The sequence below is a fragment of the Lutjanus erythropterus genome, chromosome 10, assembly GCF_056507025.1.
Source record: "Lutjanus erythropterus isolate fLutEry1 chromosome 10, fLutEry1.hap2, whole genome shotgun sequence".
Taxonomy (NCBI): Eukaryota; Metazoa; Chordata; class Actinopteri; order Lutjaniformes; family Lutjanidae; genus Lutjanus; species Lutjanus erythropterus.
In genome coordinates, this window is record NC_139326.1 from 35048384 (window position 1) to 35070793 (window position 22410).

A 22410-nucleotide genomic window follows, 5' to 3' on the forward strand; every position below is an offset into this window, starting at 1 on the left:
AAATAAACATTAATTACATCACTTTAATTGTGTAATAATTACTCAGTATAAAATGTAACATTACTTTAATAACTACTTGACTGCAAGCAAAGTTACAGTAATCAAATCTTACTTTTTGTTGCTTTGCAAAGTTATGAGGAAGTTGCTTACCAACTACATCACAGTCGTCACGCCCACTTCTGTATTGAACATGCTTGGAAATAGGTGGCACAACATGGTTTGTGACAGGGTTTTCGTTACGCTAACTTATGCTTCCTTCGTGTCCTCTCTCCCTCCATAAACCGGAAATCATTCCCACTCTGCCATCATGGAGGGTCTTACTATCCAGTTGAATGCGCAAAGAGGAGATGAAGAGAGAGGAGGCGTCTAGAGGAGCTTAGAGAGAGGAAACACCAGTGTGTCCTATGCTGAAAGTCTTTTATCAAGTGGTGTGACATATAAATTCAATCATTCTCCAAAGTTTATTCTCATGGCGCTTACTTTGTGGTGTTGTAAAAGGATTTACAGACAATATAATAAAACACAGTTACATGGTGAGATGCAATAAAATGTGCCGTCACCTTGTGTGTGATAAATCTAATGCATATATGATAATTTAATTGAACAAAATAACAAGTAACACTGATCAATACTTAAATTAGAATATTTAAAAGGAACATTAAATCATGATTAAAATGACCAACAGTAATAATACTACTAAAATTTACTCTTACTCATTTACTCATAACAAATGAGTTTTGTATGGTTTTGAAATTGTTCTTAAATTTAGGGGTTCTGTGGACGTTGGTACCAGTTCCACAGGTGATACAGCTGCACAGCTTGTCATGAGGAACTTGATGTTGCTCAAGATTTCTCATTTTGCAGCTTCGGTCCTCCTTTTTTGCATCTTCAAACTCCGTCATTAACAACAGTCTCCTCCACACGCAGCTTCTCTGCAGTTGGTCTGTGTGTTTCCTGATCAGCTAAACCAGCGCCGGAAAGACTAGAAAAGTTGCGCCAGTTAAAATAGAAGCGTCCCGTCAAAATTTAAAATCTCTTAATAGTTTATTGGTTATAGGTCCGGGTCCGTATAGGACGCCTGTTAGGGACCCCTGAACGATCCATACGATCTCCTCACTTTGGCAGATCGTCTACACGTTCCAATCCTTCACGATCTAATATCGTCATATCGCACACCCCTATTCTAAGGTAAAGAAAACACAGTTATACACTAATGAAAACACGCTTAAAATTATTATATTCCATTTCTGCCAAATTGTGCCAACAGAATTGTTATAACCTGCCCAGGGACTATGGATGAAAAGTCTGACATATTTACGTTGAAGTGTAAACTGCAGTGCTGATTAATGTGCACTGTCCCTGATCAATAAATTTTCCCGTAAATCTTATACCCTTGATCTTTAAAGAAGGGTCCTGTGTCAAATTCTAATATTTAATTTTCCCTCACATACTGCATATTCCTAAATAGTAGTCCTAAATAGTGGAGTGGGGGATCAGTGGGGGCCCAAGGGCAAATCTGTACCCCAGGTACCCCTAACATGTTAATCCAGCCATGCATAGGAAAAAAAAATCAACTCTCCAATCCATCTTGTAGTAAAACCCACCTTCTGTCATCTAGTTTTCTCACTTCTACAGCTCGTTCTGTGACGTCGACCCAAAGCGGCACAGAGTACTTTTCTGTGCACAACTGCGCAAACAAAAGTGGACTGATGATTGATTGAATGAATGAATAAAGATTGAGTCAGTCCCTGGCACCACCTTCCTAATCACCAACGTATGTCATGCAAGTCATGAAGGATGGCAAGCTATGGTTGTCAGAGTCCAACTTGTAGTTTACCGTGCCTTTCAGCCAAGTCACAGCACCAATTTATGACGCAATTATTGCCTAATCCGACATGGTGACAATTTGGAAAGACAAAGATATAGATCCCGACATTAGGTGCCTTCACTGCCAGATTTCCCCCCACCTCTCTGGCTGCAGCCAAACAGAGGCCAAGACCAATGAGAGAATTTCCGTGTCGGGCCCTTGCAGTATCTGCCATCTGTGAGGAGGGCCTACAGTATCCTGTGCCTGTTTGTCACTGTACATCTTGCTGCTGGTGTCCAAGGTCACAAGTCCCCCCCTCTCCTGCCCACCCCTCGCTAGAATGGATGACTCCAGGTACACCGGAGGACAGTCATTTGGCTGTGGCCCCACTTCATTTCTCTCTGCCCCTCAAACACAACAGTGAGCTTCCCCACCATTCCCCCAACAAACGCTACAGCTCATGTATTTTTAATCTTTTGACAGATGCAATTATTCTTTACACGCCGTGCTCGTTAATCTTAATGCAGTTATTACTATTCATTGCAGGGCGTTTTTTCCCTCCTATTATTTCATTTGAAAGTGCCTCTCTCTCGATGTGTGTGTGCGCACTCATTTGTGTGCCCGACACTAAGGCCTTCAGTCCAATCAGAGCAGGCCAACAGCGGAGTTAATGAATGCAAGAGGCGAACAAGGAAGGGAGGGGGAGGGACACGCGCAGCAGCAGCTCAATATGTGACCTGTTGTATCTGGCTATCATTAACATCTGGTCACATATCAGTTATCCACTTTGCCGTGCTCACTATTGAATACAAATAACATATCTGTTACTTTAGTGAGATTCCAGCATGATGATGGTAGGCTTTGTTAACGGAGAAATCTGTATTATATTTACTGTACTACTTCGTAACATGAACATGATATATCAGCAAAGATTAAAGGAGCAATATGTAGCAATTTCATGTGCAAAAATGAGTACAGCTGTCCAAATAGTGAGCTGGAGCCATAGGTAGTACATTAAATAGGTTGAAATCCTATTTAATATCCGATGTGTAGTTGAAGCAAGTTGTTTCCCCCCACCCCCTCCTCCACAGACTCAACACTGCAGGAGTGCAAGACGCATGCAACATCGCACGCAACATCGTAAATTGATAATTACAGCTGAGGATGAGTCGTCCTCTGTAAGTTGATCAGCTATCAGTTACCTGTCAATGTAAAGTTAAGCTTGAGGTCCTGAAATCATCCAGCAAGTATTCAGCATCAATTTGATTCTCTAATTAACATGAAACGGACGTATAAAAACTGTTTCAAATTTCAAAGGGGGGGACACCACAGCTGTAGCGAGCATTTCAGCTTAGCATGTTTCCTTAATATCTGATTACATATCTTGGTCATTTTATGATTTATTCCAGTGAATATATTATAGATTTCTACTTTGCTAAGTTGACATACTAACTTTTCCAACAATGCTACAGCCATGGCATCCTTTGAAATTTCTATTCTGGCGCATAACTTGTGTTATTGTTTGCCTGTTTCACGTTAATTAGTTCATATTAATGCAGAATGTTTGCCGAATGAGTAAGTGCCTGTTTATGAGTTGTAACAAATCAACAAATAATCTTTTAGAAGGAGTACATGTTTATAACGGTTAAATTAAGCAATATGTTAATGAAGTTTGGCAGGCAGTCACTTAACTCCAACTCCAGAGTGTGTATTTTTTTGAAGCAGTGTTTTTTTAATGTATTGACAGTTGTAAACAGCTGATCAGCTTGCAGTATATGATTTGTCATTGCTTGTTCTTGCAAAATTACAATGATGCGCTTGTCTTGCGCTCCTGCTGTGCTCCTGCAGCCTGCCTCAGCTCCTGACTCTGGAGAGGAGGGTGCAGGGGACACAACTCGCTGCAACCACGGACCATAGATTAGATAGGACTTTAACCTATTTAATGTACCGTCTATGGCTCCAACTGCAGCACTCATTTTTGGACACACAGTTGTTTCATATTGCTCCTTTATTGCAAACTAATGCTCCTGTTCAATGGCAGCTAGTATGCAACAGTAAACTCAGAACAGAAATAACTTCTTGATGCAAGTGATTGAAGTGATTTTTTTCCCTTTTATGAGGCCCCTAAGCCGACATGTCAATCCGCTGGAGTGTTTCATTAGCGTTCTATATTTTGATTTGCCTGTGACATCTCCCCATGCTGTGCACTGTAACTCCTACCCAGTCTGGGGCTTGAAAGAGGCCTGTTAACAGTGTTTCCCTAACAATGTTTATATCACCTCCGCACGGTTTTGATCAGTGCAGATAAACACGTCCTGATCACTGAACGCAGAAAAACAGTGGCAGCTTCTGCCCGAATTCATCGGTTTCCCAGAGATGCACCTCACTTCTTCTTCTTCTTCTTCCTCTCCTCCTCGCCGTCTCATTCCGCTCTTCCCTCTCCTGGAGTGTGTGAGTGCGAGAGTGGCGTTTGAACGTCGGCGTTTGTTGCCACCTCTGTGAGAGCAGCGAGGCCCTGTCGCCAGGGGCGTAGCCCTGAGACTGACGCTCCAGGTGTTTGCTCTTCCTTGCCTCCTCTCAGTACACACACTCATCCCTCAGGATCCACCCCGCTCCCTCTCTCCTTTAGAACACAGCTCCTTTTATCTGAGCGGGGAGCTCACTGAGAGTTTGTGAAGATTCTGATCTGAATACACCCCTCTAAGTGTGTGTGTGTGCGCGGGTGTGTGTGTGTGTGTCGGGCCTACGGCATGTCTGAGGTGTGTGTGTCTCCATGCATGTGTGGAAATGTTATGGCAACAGTGCTTGCTAGTGGTGACCAGCGGTACTGCGGAGCAGAGCACAAGCACCAGCAGCTTTTTGTCCCATTAAATACATGTCTTTCTATGATATGAGATGCTTATAAGTGCCTTACATATTCACATCCGATGTTTCCCAGGGCTATGAGATTATCAGAACAGAACGCACTGACCTTAGTAATTCAGAGTCATTCAGATGCATAAAGAATAGTTGTCCTTCTTCAACCCTTCATATACATAAGCAAGCACCAGCCAGAGAGGCCTGCGAGGCACAGCCAGCCGGCTTTATTGTAATTTTGCAGCTGAGTACCTACAGTCAGGATGAGAGCAAAAGGAGGAGTGCCGTGCGCATTTGTGGCGGTCTGTCGGAAAATAACGACGTATAAAAGCTGATGGAAAATGAAAGCTCTCTGGGCGGGACGAGATTATGCACAAGTGATTAATAAGAGCAGTAATAAACAAAGGCCCAGGAGATGTTTGAGGTGCTTAATAATGCATTATGTTCATAAAAGAGCTGGGCCTCTCCAACTGATCCCTGTGGAGTAGGAGACCCCAGAGGGACCAGGAGAGAGTGTGCTCTTAAAAGACAGCAAGTGTGTGTGCGTGTGCAGGAATGTCTGCACGTGTGTGTGTGTGCGCTCGCCTGAGAGCAGATAAGATGTAACCATGGGATTCGAAAATGTAAAGACAATAGACGAGGTGTATTTGATGAGGTTAATTCATTGTGATTTGTACTACATGTCTCATAAATAAGAATGTGAAGGAGCTTGTTTTATTTATTTATTTTTTTGCAGAATTTCAAGTGAAGTTTGGTTTGCGTGTCATCTGCACTTCTTTTCTCGCTGCAGCATCTTGTGTTAATTTGAAATGCTATCTAGCTCTGGCTCCACTCTTTGTTCCGAGCTTTAAAATGTGTTGGTATTGATGTCATTCCTTCTCCGTCCTTCAGTCTGTCAGACAAAGACATGGAGCGGCAATGAAAAAAGAACAGGTTAAGAAGTTTCTCTTTCAGCTTTGTTTTGTTCACACACAAAAGCCGCCGCTTCCCACAATCATTTTTTTTTTTCATTCCACCTATCTTTTTATTTTAGTATTTTCTCACTCCCTCTGCCACATCAAGGTAAAGCGAGACTTCGGTTTGCTATCTGAATATCAAATGCTCGTTGGTTTAAAATGCACCACAAACACAAAAGTCATGTTTATGAATTTGTTGCAAACAGCTTCTGTTTTTTTTGCAATGGAAACTAATCCTTGACAGGTAGAAGAAAAGAGGCAGCAATTTATCTTACATACCTTATATCACTTAACATTGTCTCTGAAGGTGAAAGTACAGACTAAGTGTTCCTCTCAACCTAGTTTCGGTTCTTGACAACAATATTACAGCAGTGTTACTGTTTGTTGCAGCAGCGGCAGAGCGTGTTTATGGACCTTGAAGTCCACTCAGAGGAAAAAAAACAAGACTGTTTTGAATGAAAAGAAAAAACCTTGGAGCACAGCCTTGTAAATTAATTTGTTCGTGTTGTATGATGGGAACACAGCTGGCCTCATTAACATGCGCACAACAAATAATTATAGCGTTTTTTTTCTCTCTTCAGCCAGCCAATGCTTGGCTAATGGGCTTGCTGGGTTAATTATGTCAGAGCGTAATTACACAGGGCCCAGGGAGACATAATGGTGCACCCTGCTGCGCCCACACCGCCTAATGATGGTGTATCGCTGACAGGGCCAAGACGGACCGCCCCGACACACCTGCTTGTCTTGGCGCACACCACCCTGGTCCACCCCCACCCACCTAGACACACATCCTGAACCTGCGCGCCGTCCTCCCCGGTGCCACCTGCAGTCCGCTGAGCCGTCCAGCTTCTGACAGGCTCTGGCTCCTGGACTGAAGGCTCACCCAGACACAGCGGCTGCCTCCCGCTTTGAGATGAGCAATAGTACAGAAACAGCAACGCAGTGACCACAAGAAGCAGCTACAGGGTGGCAGCCTCATTATGGCTCAGCCAAGGTGATGAAACTCAATATCAATGCAGCTGAGAATGTGCAAAAACAATTAAAAGTTATCATAACTTGGATAGCCTGGATAACTTTGTACTAATAACACTGAAATTTCTAACTTTCTACCTTCAAGAATGTGTCACATCAAGGTGAAGCTTCAGTGTAACGCCATCAGAATGAAAATCTGAAGTTCACCATACTTTATTAATCAAGGGTGTACGTTCTGTAGTTCTGGGGACAATATTGTTACCCCAAAAAAGTCCCTGTTTGTTGGGTAGTACTTTCCAAAAGCATAGGAACTTTTGGGGTGGGACTTAAAGTGCTGCACATTTCTGATTGGTGGAGTCGCAGCATTTTAAAAATCTGTAGCTGTAAACCAGTTTGTTTTTTATGCTTCAACACATTAACATGGATTTTAAGAAGAAAACATACAATGATGGACAGATGACAAAGCTGTATTGTTGTGTGCCAAAATGACGTGTATTTGCCAAGTCTCAGCAGGTAACGCAGACAGAAACACTCTGAAGGAACCTTTTAGTTCTTCTCTGGGACTAAATGTTCTGGGTACTGAAGGTGGAAACGTGGCTTCTGTATATAAAACAGTGCTGCCATCACCTTTTAAATATACTTTTTACAAGACACAATATCGACTCCCAGTGGAAGCAGGAAATTAAAAAGTAAGTGTAAATGACCATAAATACAACAACTATACTTTTTCAGTGTCGTTTTTTAAACTCATTTCAAAACACACTCCAGTCAGATCTCTTCCATCTCTGGATAAACATTACCCAAACTCATTTCAAAGTCAGTCTATGGTTTATCTTAACACCAACTTGTATGTATGGTCATTTATAATTCACTTTTAAAAAAAGTTGTGTGAATAAATTTTTGCAAATATTTTAAGTCATGTTAATAACCCATTGATTTGTGTCATCAGTGTCACCACTTTTTTCAAGTTGCGCATTTAATTTGCTAGCTAGTTGATATAACTTACGGGAAACATGGGAATCAAGAACGCGACACATAATGTGAATAAAACTTGAATACATAATCCTGTCTATGAACACGATTTCTGCCTGACACATGTCAGATTTTCATTGGCAAGAGATACTCAGCGGCATAACTTCCATATTTCTGCATGTAATTTGTGTGATCTGGAAACAGTGATATCGCTAAAAACTGTCGGTAAACATGCATTACAGTTTTCAGACCTCTGTATCGTGCTGTAGTTGTGTATTCCGTTTTCCTGTGCAGTAAGGGGTTATAACTGACATTAAAGGTGTGCATACTTTTATTTCCAAATACATTCATAGTTGTAAACCCGTATGAACACAGTTATTCACATCGTGTGTGAACGTCTGACTGCTGGTTTCTTGCCCTTGGGACTTGCAGCAATTACTCTGGCGAGTAGAATGTCACTATAATTGATATAAATGATGGTCAAAACTACAAAAATATGAATATGCTATTCCACAGTTTCAGCACTTGTTTACTGAAAGTTTCCTTAAACCTTTCTCAAATTTAAGGTCAGAGTTTGAAAGAAAAAGGAAAACCTGCAAATCTGTCACTTCGTTACTACTCTGAAAAGAGTCGAAGATGGAGGAGAATCTGGAGAGCTCCACATCACTGACAGAGAAAAACTCTTTGATCTATAGTGCTTCAATAGACCATCATATTTCTTCCTTGACCCCAGTTTAAGATTGAGAGTGAATAAAGATCTGGGGTGCGATTTTAGCGATGACTAGTGGGGCAGTATGTGTCAGAATGTCTTTACTTCATTGTCTTGTAATAAAATAATGGAACATAATCATAAATTTATGCGCAAAGTGTACCTTACCCCACTATGGTTCTGTAAGATGTATCCAACACATCTTCTAGATCAGTGTTTCTCAAATGTGGGTACCAGTACCCCTAGGGGTGCTCTGGAGTACTTCAAAGGGTGCTTTAATTTTTTAAAAAAAAATATGAATGTAAAAAATGTCAGTCATGCATAATTTTATAAAATAATGGCCCTACAATAAGTTCAATAAAAATGGAAATGTAGTTTTGATTTATTCATATTTTATATTCAATATTCCTATTTTTGGTGCAATCATTAACTGCTGAAACTATCAAGTGCCATAAAGACTCACAGAAGAAGAAAGAAACAAACGCAATCACACTCATTGTGAGCAGGAAGCCAGTTTCTGTATTAAATGACAGATGGAAGTCAAGAAAATGGATTTGTGGTCAAAACATAGCAGTAATACGACTGAAAACACAGAGAAAGAAGTGAAAAAGAAAGCGAAAAAAGAGCCAATAAAGCTTAAATGGGATTTACGTCAACAAGCTGACACTGATGACACAGTGTCTTTGTTTGTGCTGGTCAGGGGGTACAATATTTAAAGTATTTCAAAGGGGATTCGTTATTGAAATAATTTTAAGAACCACTGCTCTAGATGTTATTGTTGTAAAACATGCACAGGGTTGATTATCTATTAGTTTATTCAATGCAGAGAATTTAAATGACCTGACCAGCAAGTTTTTGGAAATTTTATCAGACCTTATACCAATACAGTACTTCTTTGGTGCAGAATGGGTCAGGATGCTAGATGACTGGCATGATATCATAGCAAAGGAGCTTTTTTTTTTTTTTTCTGACCGAAACATTACAACTAGAACAGCACACGTATAATAGAGATGTTTCATTACCATTTTTTTTCGGTAATACCGATTCCAATACCTGACCTTGACATATTGGCAGATACTGAGTATCAAACCGATTCCGCCATTTAAAAAAACTATATTTTATTACAGCTGTATACCATTAAACGCGTATGGATATGATATGATTGCAATTATTGTTGCATGGTCTGGCTCAGGTTAAAACCTTTGTAAAAAACAAAACAAAAAACAACACAAAAACACATACATACATAGAACATATGAATGACAGAACATGACTTCACCATCCTAGGGGAAAAAATGGCATACACTTCTGGTATGTAGCAGGATTAGAGTAAAAACTATGTGGTATCAGATTGGTGCATTGACTTGTGTACTCGTTGATAGTAGCATTTAAGGTGGTAATGGGGGCTTTTTCTGATACTAGTAACAGTATTATTTATACTTTGCAAACATCAGGGATATCTTTGTGAGAAAATAGGACAGTTTTTTGGACCCTTGACCATCTACAAAGCCTGGTTAGATTGTTTATTTGTGTGTGATTCTGTCGAAAAGAGACGTAATGTGACAACCGTACTTAAGATTTTTTTGCATATCATTTTGAATTTATTTCACTTTAGCCACTTACTGTTATTTTACTCTCTTTATCTCTGCACTCTGCCTTTTGATTATATTTGTTAAATGTTGAAAATAAATAAAGAAATCATTCTAAAACAAAAACAACAAAAATATAATAAACCAGAGTCATCCTTTTAATGGCAGACAGCTTCTCATTGTGAGTGAATACACGATGACATTATTAAACCTCCCTGTGTCACTCTGCTCTTCTCAGTGTGACTCCTGCGGAGCTGGACCTTCCATTCAGCAGAGAAAATGATGCATTCAATGTCCTGTGATTTATTAGTTGAAACGAGCTGCTGTTGCCCGATCACTTATCATCGCAGACATCCAATCATCTCTGATTAAGATAAGGGAGGAATTAAAAATTGTTTTGCTTTGAGAATGATGTGACTCACCTGATGTACGTACAGTAACGCCTCGTCAGCTGTGTCATATTTCTTGATTAACTGGAATGCGAGCGCCCGGGTTAGCGTCGAATCCCTCTTCGGTTCCAGGTTTGATTTGGTGGATTTACCATCAGAGCTGCACTAAAAAGAAGCTCTGCTGCTTCTTATTAGTTACATCAATTAGTAGCTCTATTTTCTAAAGTTATCAGCAGTCTTTCTGGACTCTCCTTCAGTAAGCGCAGATCCCAGGCCCTCGGAGAGTATCCCTGCTGCTCTACTTTGACGGGGGTTAATTTTGTATACAGACTTAAGTTATATCCCTTCACTTTAAATTTGACTTCACTTTACTCCCCTGCCACTGATTGATAATCCTGGCTTGTCCATGTGTGAGAGATCCCTTACTATAATCTCTGTCCTTTGATCATTAAAAGTTGAAAGGATATATGGGAAAGAGGCTGATAAAGTGATTTCTGTGACAGTGGGTCGATGGAATAGCAGTGCTTTAAGTCATCCTGTTTGTCTTAGAAGAGCTGTGCTCTTAATAGTGATGTCCCTTGTGACTGATGCAATATCTCCACAGTTGGTGTAACAATGAATGCAGACAATGTTTGACTGTAAACGGTCCTGGGAAAAATAGCTCAATCAATTAAATGGCCCAAAATGTTTGTCTGATGAAAATGCAGATATGGCGAGTTGCAACGTATGGCCAGGATTTCAACAAATTGCACATCGCTGAAGTTTTTGGCCCCTCTGATGAGCGTTTATTTTTTCGTGGCCTGCCGGCTCAGAGTTTGCATTCTGTCTGTGGCATCTGGCAAAGTTTAAACGTCTGTGGCTCCAACTTCTTATGAAAAGTCACTTCAGTCAGTGCCCATACTGAAGAAGGGATCCAATTGGGTTCCACACAGAAGTCTAAGATGAGTGGATGAAAGCTGTGGGAGAAAAGTTTGTGCAGCAAAGCAGCGATTTTCCTCCTCTTTTAGAGTTTTGAAGGGCTGCGGTGCGTGTGTGTGTGAGTGTGTGTGTGAGTGAGTGCGTGTGTGTGCGCGTGGCTCTACATCTTGCCTCCCCCCTTGTCAAGGAGCTCCCCTGAGCTTCCCTCTCTGTGCTTTGGCACTAGAAGTCACCTCCTTTGGTGTTCGGCAGGCAGGTACACAACAGGAGCAGCTCTCTCTCTCTGAGCTGTTGAACTTTTCGGGAGGGGAAGAAAGGGAAGGGGAAGATTAAAAACAGCCCTGTGATGTGGAGTGCCGAGCTGCCTCCTGAGAATTCCTGGCATAATAATTTAAATGATCAAATGATACAGAGGAGACTTGTTAGCTGAGAAACAGCCTCCTAGTTGGCCCCATGGGCCCGGTGCTGCCGCGCATGCATTGCAAAACAGCTCCTCTGTTGTGCTAAAGAATCCCGCTTTTTTTTTTTTTTTTTTACCCCCTTTTCAGGAGCAGACTTTTTCTACACTTTGCCTAGGTGTATACTTGGGACTTAAGACTCCGTCACAAATTCATGGCAGTCTTTTTGTCTTCTTTGCCATTCATCAGCACGTGAGAAGACTCATTAGATTAGACTTCTGAACATGTGAAGGGTCGGAACGGCACTTGTGTCATTAGGTCCAGCCTGCGAGATTTTCAAAGGCGTCTGACTGAGGAAAAGTCTAAGAGTCACTCTTTGGAAAGAAGTCTCAGTGGAATAGTCTGCCTCTGTTGAAACTGCGATGCAGAAAACTCTGTAATGTGCTTTACAGGCAGCGTGCACAGTAAAACAGCTATTTTGCTTTTTTTGAAAAGTAGGAGTGTATGGGTATCACGTGAATCTGAGCAGTTCTCTCTACAGAGATTTGTTTGCGTCTTGTTTTCACAGATCCGGCTCCCGTGCTGGAGGCCTCGCACACCCTGGAGGGGAGGCTGCAGCAGCTTCAGAGTTCGGTCCCAGACAGCGAGGCCCTGGTACGAGAGATCAGCGGGCACTGGAAGAAACACCTGGAGTGCCTTGAAAAGACAGGTCAGGCCAGGATCGTCTACATCGGGGAGCAGTCCCTCCTGAATGCTAATTTTTTTTTTTTTTTTGAATGCAGTGCTGAAGTGGCTGCTGCTCTACAGGCCTGAAAATGCTGGGAGTTCATTTAAATGTAGCACGTCTTAAAGAGGCTGTGAATTCTATCAGAATCTGGGGAGAACTGTGAAAAATAGTTGCTGTCAGATGACTATTTCAAATGAAAATAATTGAATATTTGTCAACTATTAGATCAATTGACTACTATTTTGACAATCGATTAATGGGTTGAGTAGTTTTTTAAGAAAAAAAAAGCAAAATGTTTTCATTTCAGTTGCTTAAATGTGAATCTCCACTTTGTGTGTAAATTGAATATCTTTGGATTGTGGACAAAATACGACATTTGAGGACATCATCATTTTTCACCTTATTCTGACCTTTAAGAGATAAAACAACTGATAAATTATTTTAAAAAATAATAAGTAATAATACATCACAGCCCTAAAATAAGTGCCTGTTAATATCAGAACACACAGCTGATGTTAGAGAACTCATGCCTGTCTTTAATCGTCCACAGAGCGCTCAGAGGACGGTCCAGCAGTCTCAGGGGCAGCAGCGACAGAGGAGGCGCCAGAATCCAGCTCTCCAGCCTCCCTGATGACCCCCAACAGCACACCGGCTCCTGGGGCCCCGGGCTCCCCACCGCAGGAAGGAGCTGAGGGCCGAGGGTGAGAATCGATTAGTTGATTAATCCACCAATTGTCAGCTATTAAATCTATCAACATCTACTTTGATAATTGATTAATTGTTTTTGGTCATTTGTAAAAGAAATAATGCTCACATTCTCTGATTTTAAATTCTAAAATCTGACTATTTTCTTTTAGTCCTGAATATCTTTGGATTATGTCAAGTCAATTAAATTCTATTTATATAGTGCCAAATCATAGCAGAAGGGCACTCAGGACACTTTCATATAGATCAGGCCTCGACTCTACTTCTGACTTGACAGTCATTAGAGATTTACATTAAGTTTGTATCGCCTAAATTAAAAGAGACAAATTAATTCCTCTTAACTGCCTGTGACACCCAGTTCCTAAACCACAAACCACTGCTTACATTTATTTAAGTAATTGTTTTAGGTCTTTTAGGCATTTTAATGCTCATTAAGGCAACATTGTTCAACTTTTAATGATATAAGAATAGATTAGAGGAGTTGTAGTGAGATGTCTGCAACAACAGTGGTAGTGAAAAGTGTTTAAAAAAGAAACCAAAGACGAATGTGCATCATATGAGGCTCCATAGTAGTTCAGATTATTTGAAATGGGGTTGTATGAGATACTCACTGTTACTGTATGTATTAACTAGATGGCGGTCAGCACGCCCCCAGTTTGGAGAAGCAAAGACGAGTACCAGCACAGAAGCTAAGCATTGAACTGCTGTGGACAGAGTCAGCAGCAAAATGTATTTTAGTCACCTAACAAAAGGCCCATGTAAGAAAATAAATATCAGTTGAGGTGTATGCCATATTTTGACCATTTTACCTCTAGAACAAATGAAACACTTCGCACATTTATTAGACAAGACAGGTGACTGGAGAGAGTAGACCAATAAGTTGCAAAAGGACTTTGTGCATGATGAAGGTCTAGTACCGAAACGTCGCAAATAAATGATATATTGCGAGTTAGACAGTGTGTTTGCAACTTGTGAGCAGTTTACCTTGCCATCAGACAACCTTTTCTAACAAGAAACTGAAGTTATATTTCTTGTTATGTGGCTCTCTGCCTGCCACCAGACTCCTTTGACAAAAACAATAATTTTACCTGGCAGAACACAAGGGTTAATGGTCTACCACCACATCGATCGTAGGCCTGTGAGGATATGGATTTTTTCTTACCATTTTGACGAAGCAGCATATTTTCGCGGGTAAATGTTTCAGTTTCATTGAACTTTATGGAAGCATACTGAAGTGTAGCACAGCTCCTCTAAGAAACTGGGCAGTGTGTAAGTTTGTGAGGCTCACATGTGAGGGAGACAGAGCGAGCAGCAGACTGAGTGACAGTGCTGCTCTTAGTGGAGCAGAAACTTAAACTTAGCAGGTAGTTGTCACTCTGGCAGTAAATGTACAGTGCAGGTTAGTCTGTGTTAGTTTAAAAAATGCTGCAGCTTCTTAAAACCAAGAAAAGTCACGTGTTATTTCCCCACTGCTGGAAAAGTAACAGGGTTAGCCTGAAGTAAACTGAGAAGGAAAGGCTAACATTAAGCTAATGCTAATAGTGTCTTCTTGGAGATGTGGTAAAATAAATCCATAATAATAAGTCCAGTGCTAGATGTCTTTTTGTGACTATTTATTTATTTTTCTGTCTTGTAAACATTTTTTGTTATTAGCATTTTGTTAGCTGCCCAGTGGCAAGAGTCTGTTGACTGATCAGAGGCTGTGTTCCTGACTTGTGTGTGACTGATGTCTTAATAGATCAATGCACTGGTTTCAACATGAGATTCACCCTTCAAAATAAAATTTGCAGTGATGACTGTAGTGAGCTCAACCACACAGTAGGCGTCACATGGCCGCGGTAACGCAGTTATCATCACAGCCCTACTGAATCAGTTAGCTGGTTTGTGTTGTTGTGTGACTTTGGTGTTAAAAAAGGAAAGTTCTGATTCAACAAGGTCACACAGTAACACAAACAAAAACTAACCGAGGCAGCATTAGAACAGCAACTCCCACGTTCTGCAAGTAAAATGGCTGCTTTTCTCTAAGTCTGGTTGCATTGGAGAGAGTGCTATTTGGCTTATATCACAACAGTTTTCCATCAGGATATAGTATGTACTTAAGTACTTTTTTGGTTGGACATTTTCTTCAGGTGTCTAAGACACCTTTTGCTGCTGACTGTGTCCATTGCTTCACTTCCATAGTGGTACTCTTCTTTGCTTCTCCAAACTGGGGGTGTGCTGACCACAATTTACTGTAGCTATCAATAACTACCTCATACAACTCCACTTGAAATAAACCAAACTATCCCTTTAAGCTGTAAAGTAGCTTAACACATTGTTTCTGTCTCAACAGCATAACGTTTCATACAGTAGCTTTAAATGTGTGGTTGTGATGTAGCGAAGTACCTGACAGAGTTTTCCTCTTCCAGGGAGGAGGAGGAGAGCGCCGATGTTAGTTTGGCTGGCAGACTCTCAGAGGCCGAGGAGAAGATCAAGGTTCTGCATTCATGTAAGTGGCTTAAACACTGGCACGTAGTGTAGCTGTTAAATTTAATTTCAACCTATTAAAGAGCCAATGCGTGTATAATTGCTGTATGGTGCCCCCTGCTGAAACACAGACACCCTGCTGCTGCTTTGTTGACATAACTATAAATTAAAACTAACACATTTTTGAATGAAGTTTGTTTTTTACCCATTTCATATCAGCTTTCAATGGATTCTTTAGCTGTTAATGGTGGTCCTATTCTATGTTGCCCTTTGACTGTCTAAAAGATATTTATGTTTTCAAAAAGGATACTTAACAACAATTTAAATGCAACACTTTTGTTTTTGCTCCCATTTTTCATGAGTTGAAGTATGACTTTTCTCTCCTGGGAGAAAAAAAATGGTATCTGTAGCCTAATGAGAAATAGCCATAGTTCAGTGCATAATAAATGTCTTTTTTCAAGCTAGAACTGCATATCTTAAGGTGGCCTTTTATTGTGATCATTCCAACAGGATGATGCAGGATTGCATTGCAAAATGCAGATGTCCGAAATCATCCTGAATGGGTTTATTTTGCAGTAATGACCTGCTCACTGCACATTATACTACTTGCTACATGGTTATGTACCAGAAACACAATACTTTGACACAAAATATTCATTTTTTAATTATTTTAGTGGTTCAACAATATTTTGTTGTTCCTCCAGTCTATTATCAGAACTGTGTCCATAGCTATGGTCTGTTTTTTCATAACAACGGTCTGTTGTACAGAAATAACAGACCTTAGAATGCTGTAATTGACCAATCAGCAATCAATCAATTTAAAGCCATGTAATAAAAAAAAAAACTTACTTACTTACTACATGAAACTTGTCACAGCAACGTCTGTGAATGATCTTGAGTAACTGGTTTATGATTTGTGGAAAAAGACACTGCTGTCAAATGTATTTTTTTGGTGCTCTGAGCGCCACAACTCACATGTCATTTACTCCCATTGTATTTGAGAGAAGTCAGGCTGATATCTCCAAAACTTTACATCAGAACAATCTAGATGGATAAATAGCACTACAGGTAAGAGGAAAATTTTTTTTTTAAATGTATTTTTAATTTGTGAGCAACATTTGAGAGAAAGTCTTTTTTTTTTAACTTCAACTCTGAAAAATGTCAACAAAAACTCTGACTTTTTTGTCATATTTTTATTGGCATGTAAATGAAGTAATGTACCTTTAAGGTGAAAGTTCACATGTTTTCTTTTTTTAAGCAAATATCTCACTTCCCATGTCTGCCTCTCACCAGCTCTGAACACTGCACAGACTGAGCTGCTGGACCTGCGGTGTAAATACAACCAGGAGATGACCAACAAGTAAGAGACTGCCTCACATCTTACATTCAGCGTTCAGTTTACCACATATTCCTGACAAACTTTTATATATACCCCCGCCTCCTCCCCCTCAAGTCGTGGTGGTTGGTTACTCGCTGGCCTTCCTCGCCGGCGCTCACTGTATCACTTGAAGTGCTGAGGCCGCCCGTCTTTATTTTGCCTACATAAACTCATGTCCAGTGTAGAGCGGAGGAATGCCATTGTAAAGGCGGAGAGTGAGAGTGACTCAGCCACTAATGCAGGTCGATGAGAGAGGTCTGTGTTTGCCTTCACTGGCAGCTGGGCCTTGACAGCCCTCAAGAAGAATTGCTCCATTTAAAGATTGCTTCAGAAAACACTCTACCTTGTCCTGGTCTTTGAGCGCAATGTATCCACCGCACGCCTGAAATGAATCTGAGCTTGTATGAAGGATGTCGATAGACATTCAAAGTAAACACTCCTTTGTTTGGGTTGTGCTCCAGAGCACAGTCAGCCGCTGCTAATGGATTTTCTCCCAGGCTTAATCCATGGCACAATTGAACTGATGTTTCTAGACCCACTGCCATCCATTTTGTCGGATCGGACACATTTTCAGTTTGGCCTTACCTTTTCTGTGCGCAGCTGCGGTGTGAAAGACCATCTCTGTTATGTGGGTTGTCATATACTGTGTGTGTGTGCATGTGTGTGTGTGTTGTCCTGGTCACATTCCTCTGGGCTGACAGTCGCACCGCTGACCCCAGAGCTCCAGCTGCAGTTGTCCCTCTCTGACCCCGAGCCTCCGAACACCGGGCCGGCCTCTATTACTCTCACTGACTGTTTCCTCAATGTTGATAAGAAAGACTATTTGTCTGCTTCGGCTTGAGTAGCTGAGCAGGTAATCAATACAAAACATTTTCCGTACTGCACAAGTTCATTAAACGTGGAGCTGACACCTGTTAGTGTTTGCTGTCAGCAGGGCGCCATCTATCCTGGCCTTATTGATAGGACCGGGGCATGGCCGAGACCCTTGAAACCAGCACTGCCTGCCTGCCTGCACCACACAACACTGATGATGCCAAGAATAGTTTTGGTTTGAGACAGTCTGAGTGTCTGAATGATTCCACTTTGGCTTTTTAGTACTTATGACACAATGATTCTGTTAGATCACTAATATTTTAGGTAATTATGCAGCCTGATGTGAGACAATGGGAGCAGCTTAGTGCAAACATGAAAGAGAATGAAGGTTCGGCTGAATGTAGTTTGTTTAATGTGGATTAAAAAAGTCTAATTTGTTCTTTGAGCAAATTTTTTCTTTTGGTTAAAAAGGACTACAGCGTCCCGAAACTTGAGAAACCTATGTGCTTATTTAAATCAATCACAGCATCCTCGTTAATTCATCCCTATCTACCTTTTGAAAATCAGGTCCCATGTGTGCAAAATGAAACTGTTGAACTTCAAACAAACCTCATGAATAATCCTGCTGAGCTTCTGTTTAAATTAGACTACTCTGATTGTTAGATGTATGGAGGCAAGTTGGAGTTCAATCTCACCAGAGTTCTGAGGATGTGAATCGTACAGACCATACATCTGTGGGCTGCAGCTTCTGCACGGGGTCAGAGCCACGAGTGTAGACACATAGGTCATGTCAGTGTCTGTAGTTTTTAATTACCTGCAGAGGAGTTTACATTCAACCTTTACACGCAAATTATACTTTGTGGATTTTTGAAGCTGATGATGATATTTGTTACACTCAATATCATATTTAATATGACTGTCAGCTAATAAACAGTTTTGGATTCAGTTAGAGTCTGACTGATTGGATTTTTGGGGCAGATACTGATTTAAGGGAGTAAAAAAAAAGTCTGTCGATATATCTGCAGATATTCATTATACTGCTACAATATATAGAATATATACACATTTGCTGTGATCCCCCATAAATGGAGGCAGGATATTTTACAGTTTAACAATAAACTTTATTGTGTAAAATGACATCAGGGCACTCAGATTAAGACTAAACCTTTCCTAGTATTTTTAGTAGTACTATACTTATCAGGCTCTAGATTAAATATTTATTTACCAGGATATTCCTTGTATTTTGGACAAGATTTTGAAACAGCATCTTGTAGGGTTCCACATTTTAAAGAAAGTACTGTATAATTAAACAGTTAAAGGAATGAAACATTTAAAAATGTACACTTTTATGGTGGCTAGTGAAATATTTCCTATAGGATTGCAATTACATTTGGACTCGTGACCTTATTTCTAAAATCTTGGCTAGAGTTAGGTGTATATGGGACTAAAGTGCCAGCAGAAGCACAGTGAATCATACAACATAACATGGCAAAAAAAGTAATAAATAAATAAGTAAATAAATACAATTCTTGGTGTTCTAATACCAAAATTCAACCAATACTTTCTTCTCTGTAAAATAAATATGATGTGTGCTTACAAAGGCTTGAATCAACAAATTTCAACCATCGAATAATCTTAAACTTTTAGTGGCACAGAGCTAAGATTAAAACACAGACACACACTTGTTCTACAGTGTTCCTCCCAGTAATATGTCCTGCCTGCCTGTAACGTTTCAATCTAATATTTGATGATACTGAAGCTAAATCCTCTCAGAATGCAGTTTCATCTTGTCTTTAAGGATAGTGTATGAGGATCTGTGTAATGACAAACTTGCGGTAAGGACGGTTGTCTCTGTCAGACATAATGTGTTGTTTTAGACGTGAGCAGCGTTGCACTTTAGACACAGAGCCTGGTTAGTTATTGTTAGCAGAGGCACTGAAACAAAACCTGCACAGTGCAATACAACCGCAACTCCCATCTTCGGAAAAGAATCCCGAGCATTTCATTTAATCTACCTCCCAAGTGGCCGTGTGAACTTACCTGCACATTGTGGGAGTTCCTGTAGAGAGAATGAACAAGAGCGCTTCATTAACTTTCAAAAATATGACAGTACAACCTAGTATTGTACCTTTGCCATGTTTTTGATTTGTCATTTTGATTTTCTGTGTGTCGATTATTATTATATCATGGCTTAAAACTCTTTTTGTTTAGATTTCTTGAAACGTATGAAGGGAAAATAAAAATGACATTTAGTTTGACAACATCTGCCTGTTAAGAGATGAACTATATCTGTCAAGCTTTATGTTTTTTTACAGGATTATGTAGTTAACAAAATGTGTAACAAGAGTTGAGCTTAATTTTTTCTGTTCATTAGAGAGTAAGACTATCTCCTCAGTAAAACTGTGAGAATTAGTCAATTAATGGATCAGTTGTCAGTTTTGATGAGAGATTCTTAACTTTGAGTTTCTCTCTTCTCTTGAAATTCTCTGATTTTAACTCACACATAGATCTTTTCTGGTTTCTTTAGTCCTCTACTAGGGCTGGGAAATATATCAGTAAATATGGATATGATGATGTAAGACTAGGAATCGTCTTAGATTTTGGATTTTGTTATATCATGATATGGCAGAACTTTTCCTGGTTTTAAAGGCTGCATTACAGTAAAGTGATGCAATTTTCTGAACTCACCAGGCTGTTCTAAATGTCTGCTATTATTTGCCTTCACCCATTTAAGTCTTCCCTGTGATATTGCCGCCATATTGATATTGAGGTATTTGATCCAAAATATTGTTTGTAATATTTGATTTTTTTTCCATATTGCCCAGTCTCATCTTCTGTGACAGTAACCTGAATATTTTTGGGTTGTGGACAAAACAAGTAAACACTTGAGGAGGTCACCTTGGTCTTTGGGAAACAGTGATCACGATTTTATTCTCTCCGTTTCTGACATTATGTGGGCCAAAAAACGAATCAATTAATCGAGAGAACGATGACAGATTAGTCAATAATGAGAATAATCAGTAGGTTCAGCCCTACTCCTCAGTAATCCTGTGTTTCTCTGTCTGTGTCTGTGTGTGTGTTGCAGGGCAGAGGAGGTCGACGCCATCATGGCGAATCTTGAGAAGGCAAACCAGGTGAGTACAGTCTTCCTCTGCACTTCTCTGATTGAGATGCTCCTTCGTTAAGGTAATCATTCCTGTAATCAAGCCTTGGCTTTAATTAGACTCCCTCCGTCCTGTGCCCCCCCCACCACTCCCCTCCCTCCCACTTCCACCTTCCCTCCCCTGAGTGTGTGATTAGCGAGTGTAAACCTGAGCCCCCGTTGGTGGGCGCGCTATGGCAGCACGGCTCCGCTCAGCAGAGAACGGGAGACTGCCGAGCGCGACTGATGCCGGAGTGGCGAACGCCGGGGTTCTTAGTTATCTCACTGCCTTGATTGCTTCCTATCCTGGTGATACCTCTTTTCTTTTGCTCTTTTCTTTTCTTCTCCCCTCTGCTCTCATGCTCTTTTTCTCACTCTGCTGCTCTCTGCCAGCAGCTCCAAGATAAATGTTCTCAAAATGAATCATTAATTAGCAGGCCGGGTGTGACAGAGCAGGTAAACAGTTTGGGGAATAAAGTGGGCTGACTAAACAGCCCCCTCAGCAGAATAAAGCGTGGTTGCACTCGTCTGCTCGGGCCCCTGCTCAGGCTTTTCACGCGGCTCTAAAATTTCAGAGCCTCCTTTTGATTTATGTACCATGTATGCTCTCACCTTGATCATCTCATTAGCCAGCTGATGTGGCTGCTGTATGAAAACTGTAACTCTGTGATACCATGTCTGTGCACAGAGAGCTGAAATGGCCCAGAGGGAAGTGGAGAGGCTAAAGGAGCAGTTAGCCAGTGGCCAGAGTGCCACCACAGGGAGCAGCCATCCAGCAGAGGGCACTAGCAGGGTAAGAATAATAATGTGTTTCTATCTGTGACTTGGTTTTTGATTTTTGACCACATCTCGGCAGTGGTGGAATATTTACTCACTTTACTAAAAAGGGACAAAGTTCGCCCCGAAATCAAAAATACCATGTTGCTCTGGTCTGTAGTGCTATTTATCCAGATTGCTTTTGTGTGAGCTGCAGAGTTTTAGAGATATCTGCCTTCTATCTAACATAATGGGCCTAAATGGCACTCGGCTTGTGGCGCTCAGAGCACCAAAAAACGCATTTGAAAAAATCAACAGCAGTGTCTCTTTCCAGAAATCATTACCAGCTTACTCAAGATAATCCACAGACCTTGTTGTGAGCAGTTTCACTACTTTCTTTCTAGTAGCAGAAAAGTAAAATTGACTTAATCACAGTAACAGGAGTGGGTAAAATAGTTCCCTGACGACCATCTATAACATTAAAGTTCTGCTTAATTAATCACTGATAATAAGAAAATAAGGTAATATATCCTAATATAATACTGAAAGGGTAATTTCTTGCTTCATGAGTAAATTCAGTTTTAATACTTCAAATATAATTTGATAATAATACTTTTTTACTGAAGAGTTTGATTGCAAGGCATTTACTCATAATGTAGTTTTAAATTGTGGTAACTTTTACTTAAAGCTAATGCAGGGATCATTCATATTGTATTGATGCATTAAGAATTAATATGTAATATTGAAATAGCTGCAGTTTTCACTGATGGTCTGGTTTGCTTATGTAGGTCACATAGAGGCATCGGAATTAAATGGAGATTGTTTCATAACCAGTTTGAACCTCCTTGTAGTACATT

General features: G+C 40.5%; 1 protein-coding gene across 1 annotated transcript in view; it reads left to right on the forward strand.

The window, feature by feature from the left end:
- cux2b (cut-like homeobox 2b) overlaps positions 1 to 22410 on the forward strand; it is a 119143-nt gene that overhangs the window by 80186 nt on the left and 16547 nt on the right. The window contains exons 5-10 of the mRNA XM_084729161.1: positions 12135 to 12275; positions 12844 to 12994; positions 15407 to 15486; positions 16758 to 16824; positions 20741 to 20789; positions 21486 to 21590. Of these exons, the coding sequence (XP_084585287.1) occupies positions 12135 to 12275; positions 12844 to 12994; positions 15407 to 15486; positions 16758 to 16824; positions 20741 to 20789; positions 21486 to 21590 (593 nt within the window). The remainder of the gene's footprint in view (positions 1 to 12134; positions 12276 to 12843; positions 12995 to 15406; positions 15487 to 16757; positions 16825 to 20740; positions 20790 to 21485; positions 21591 to 22410) is intronic.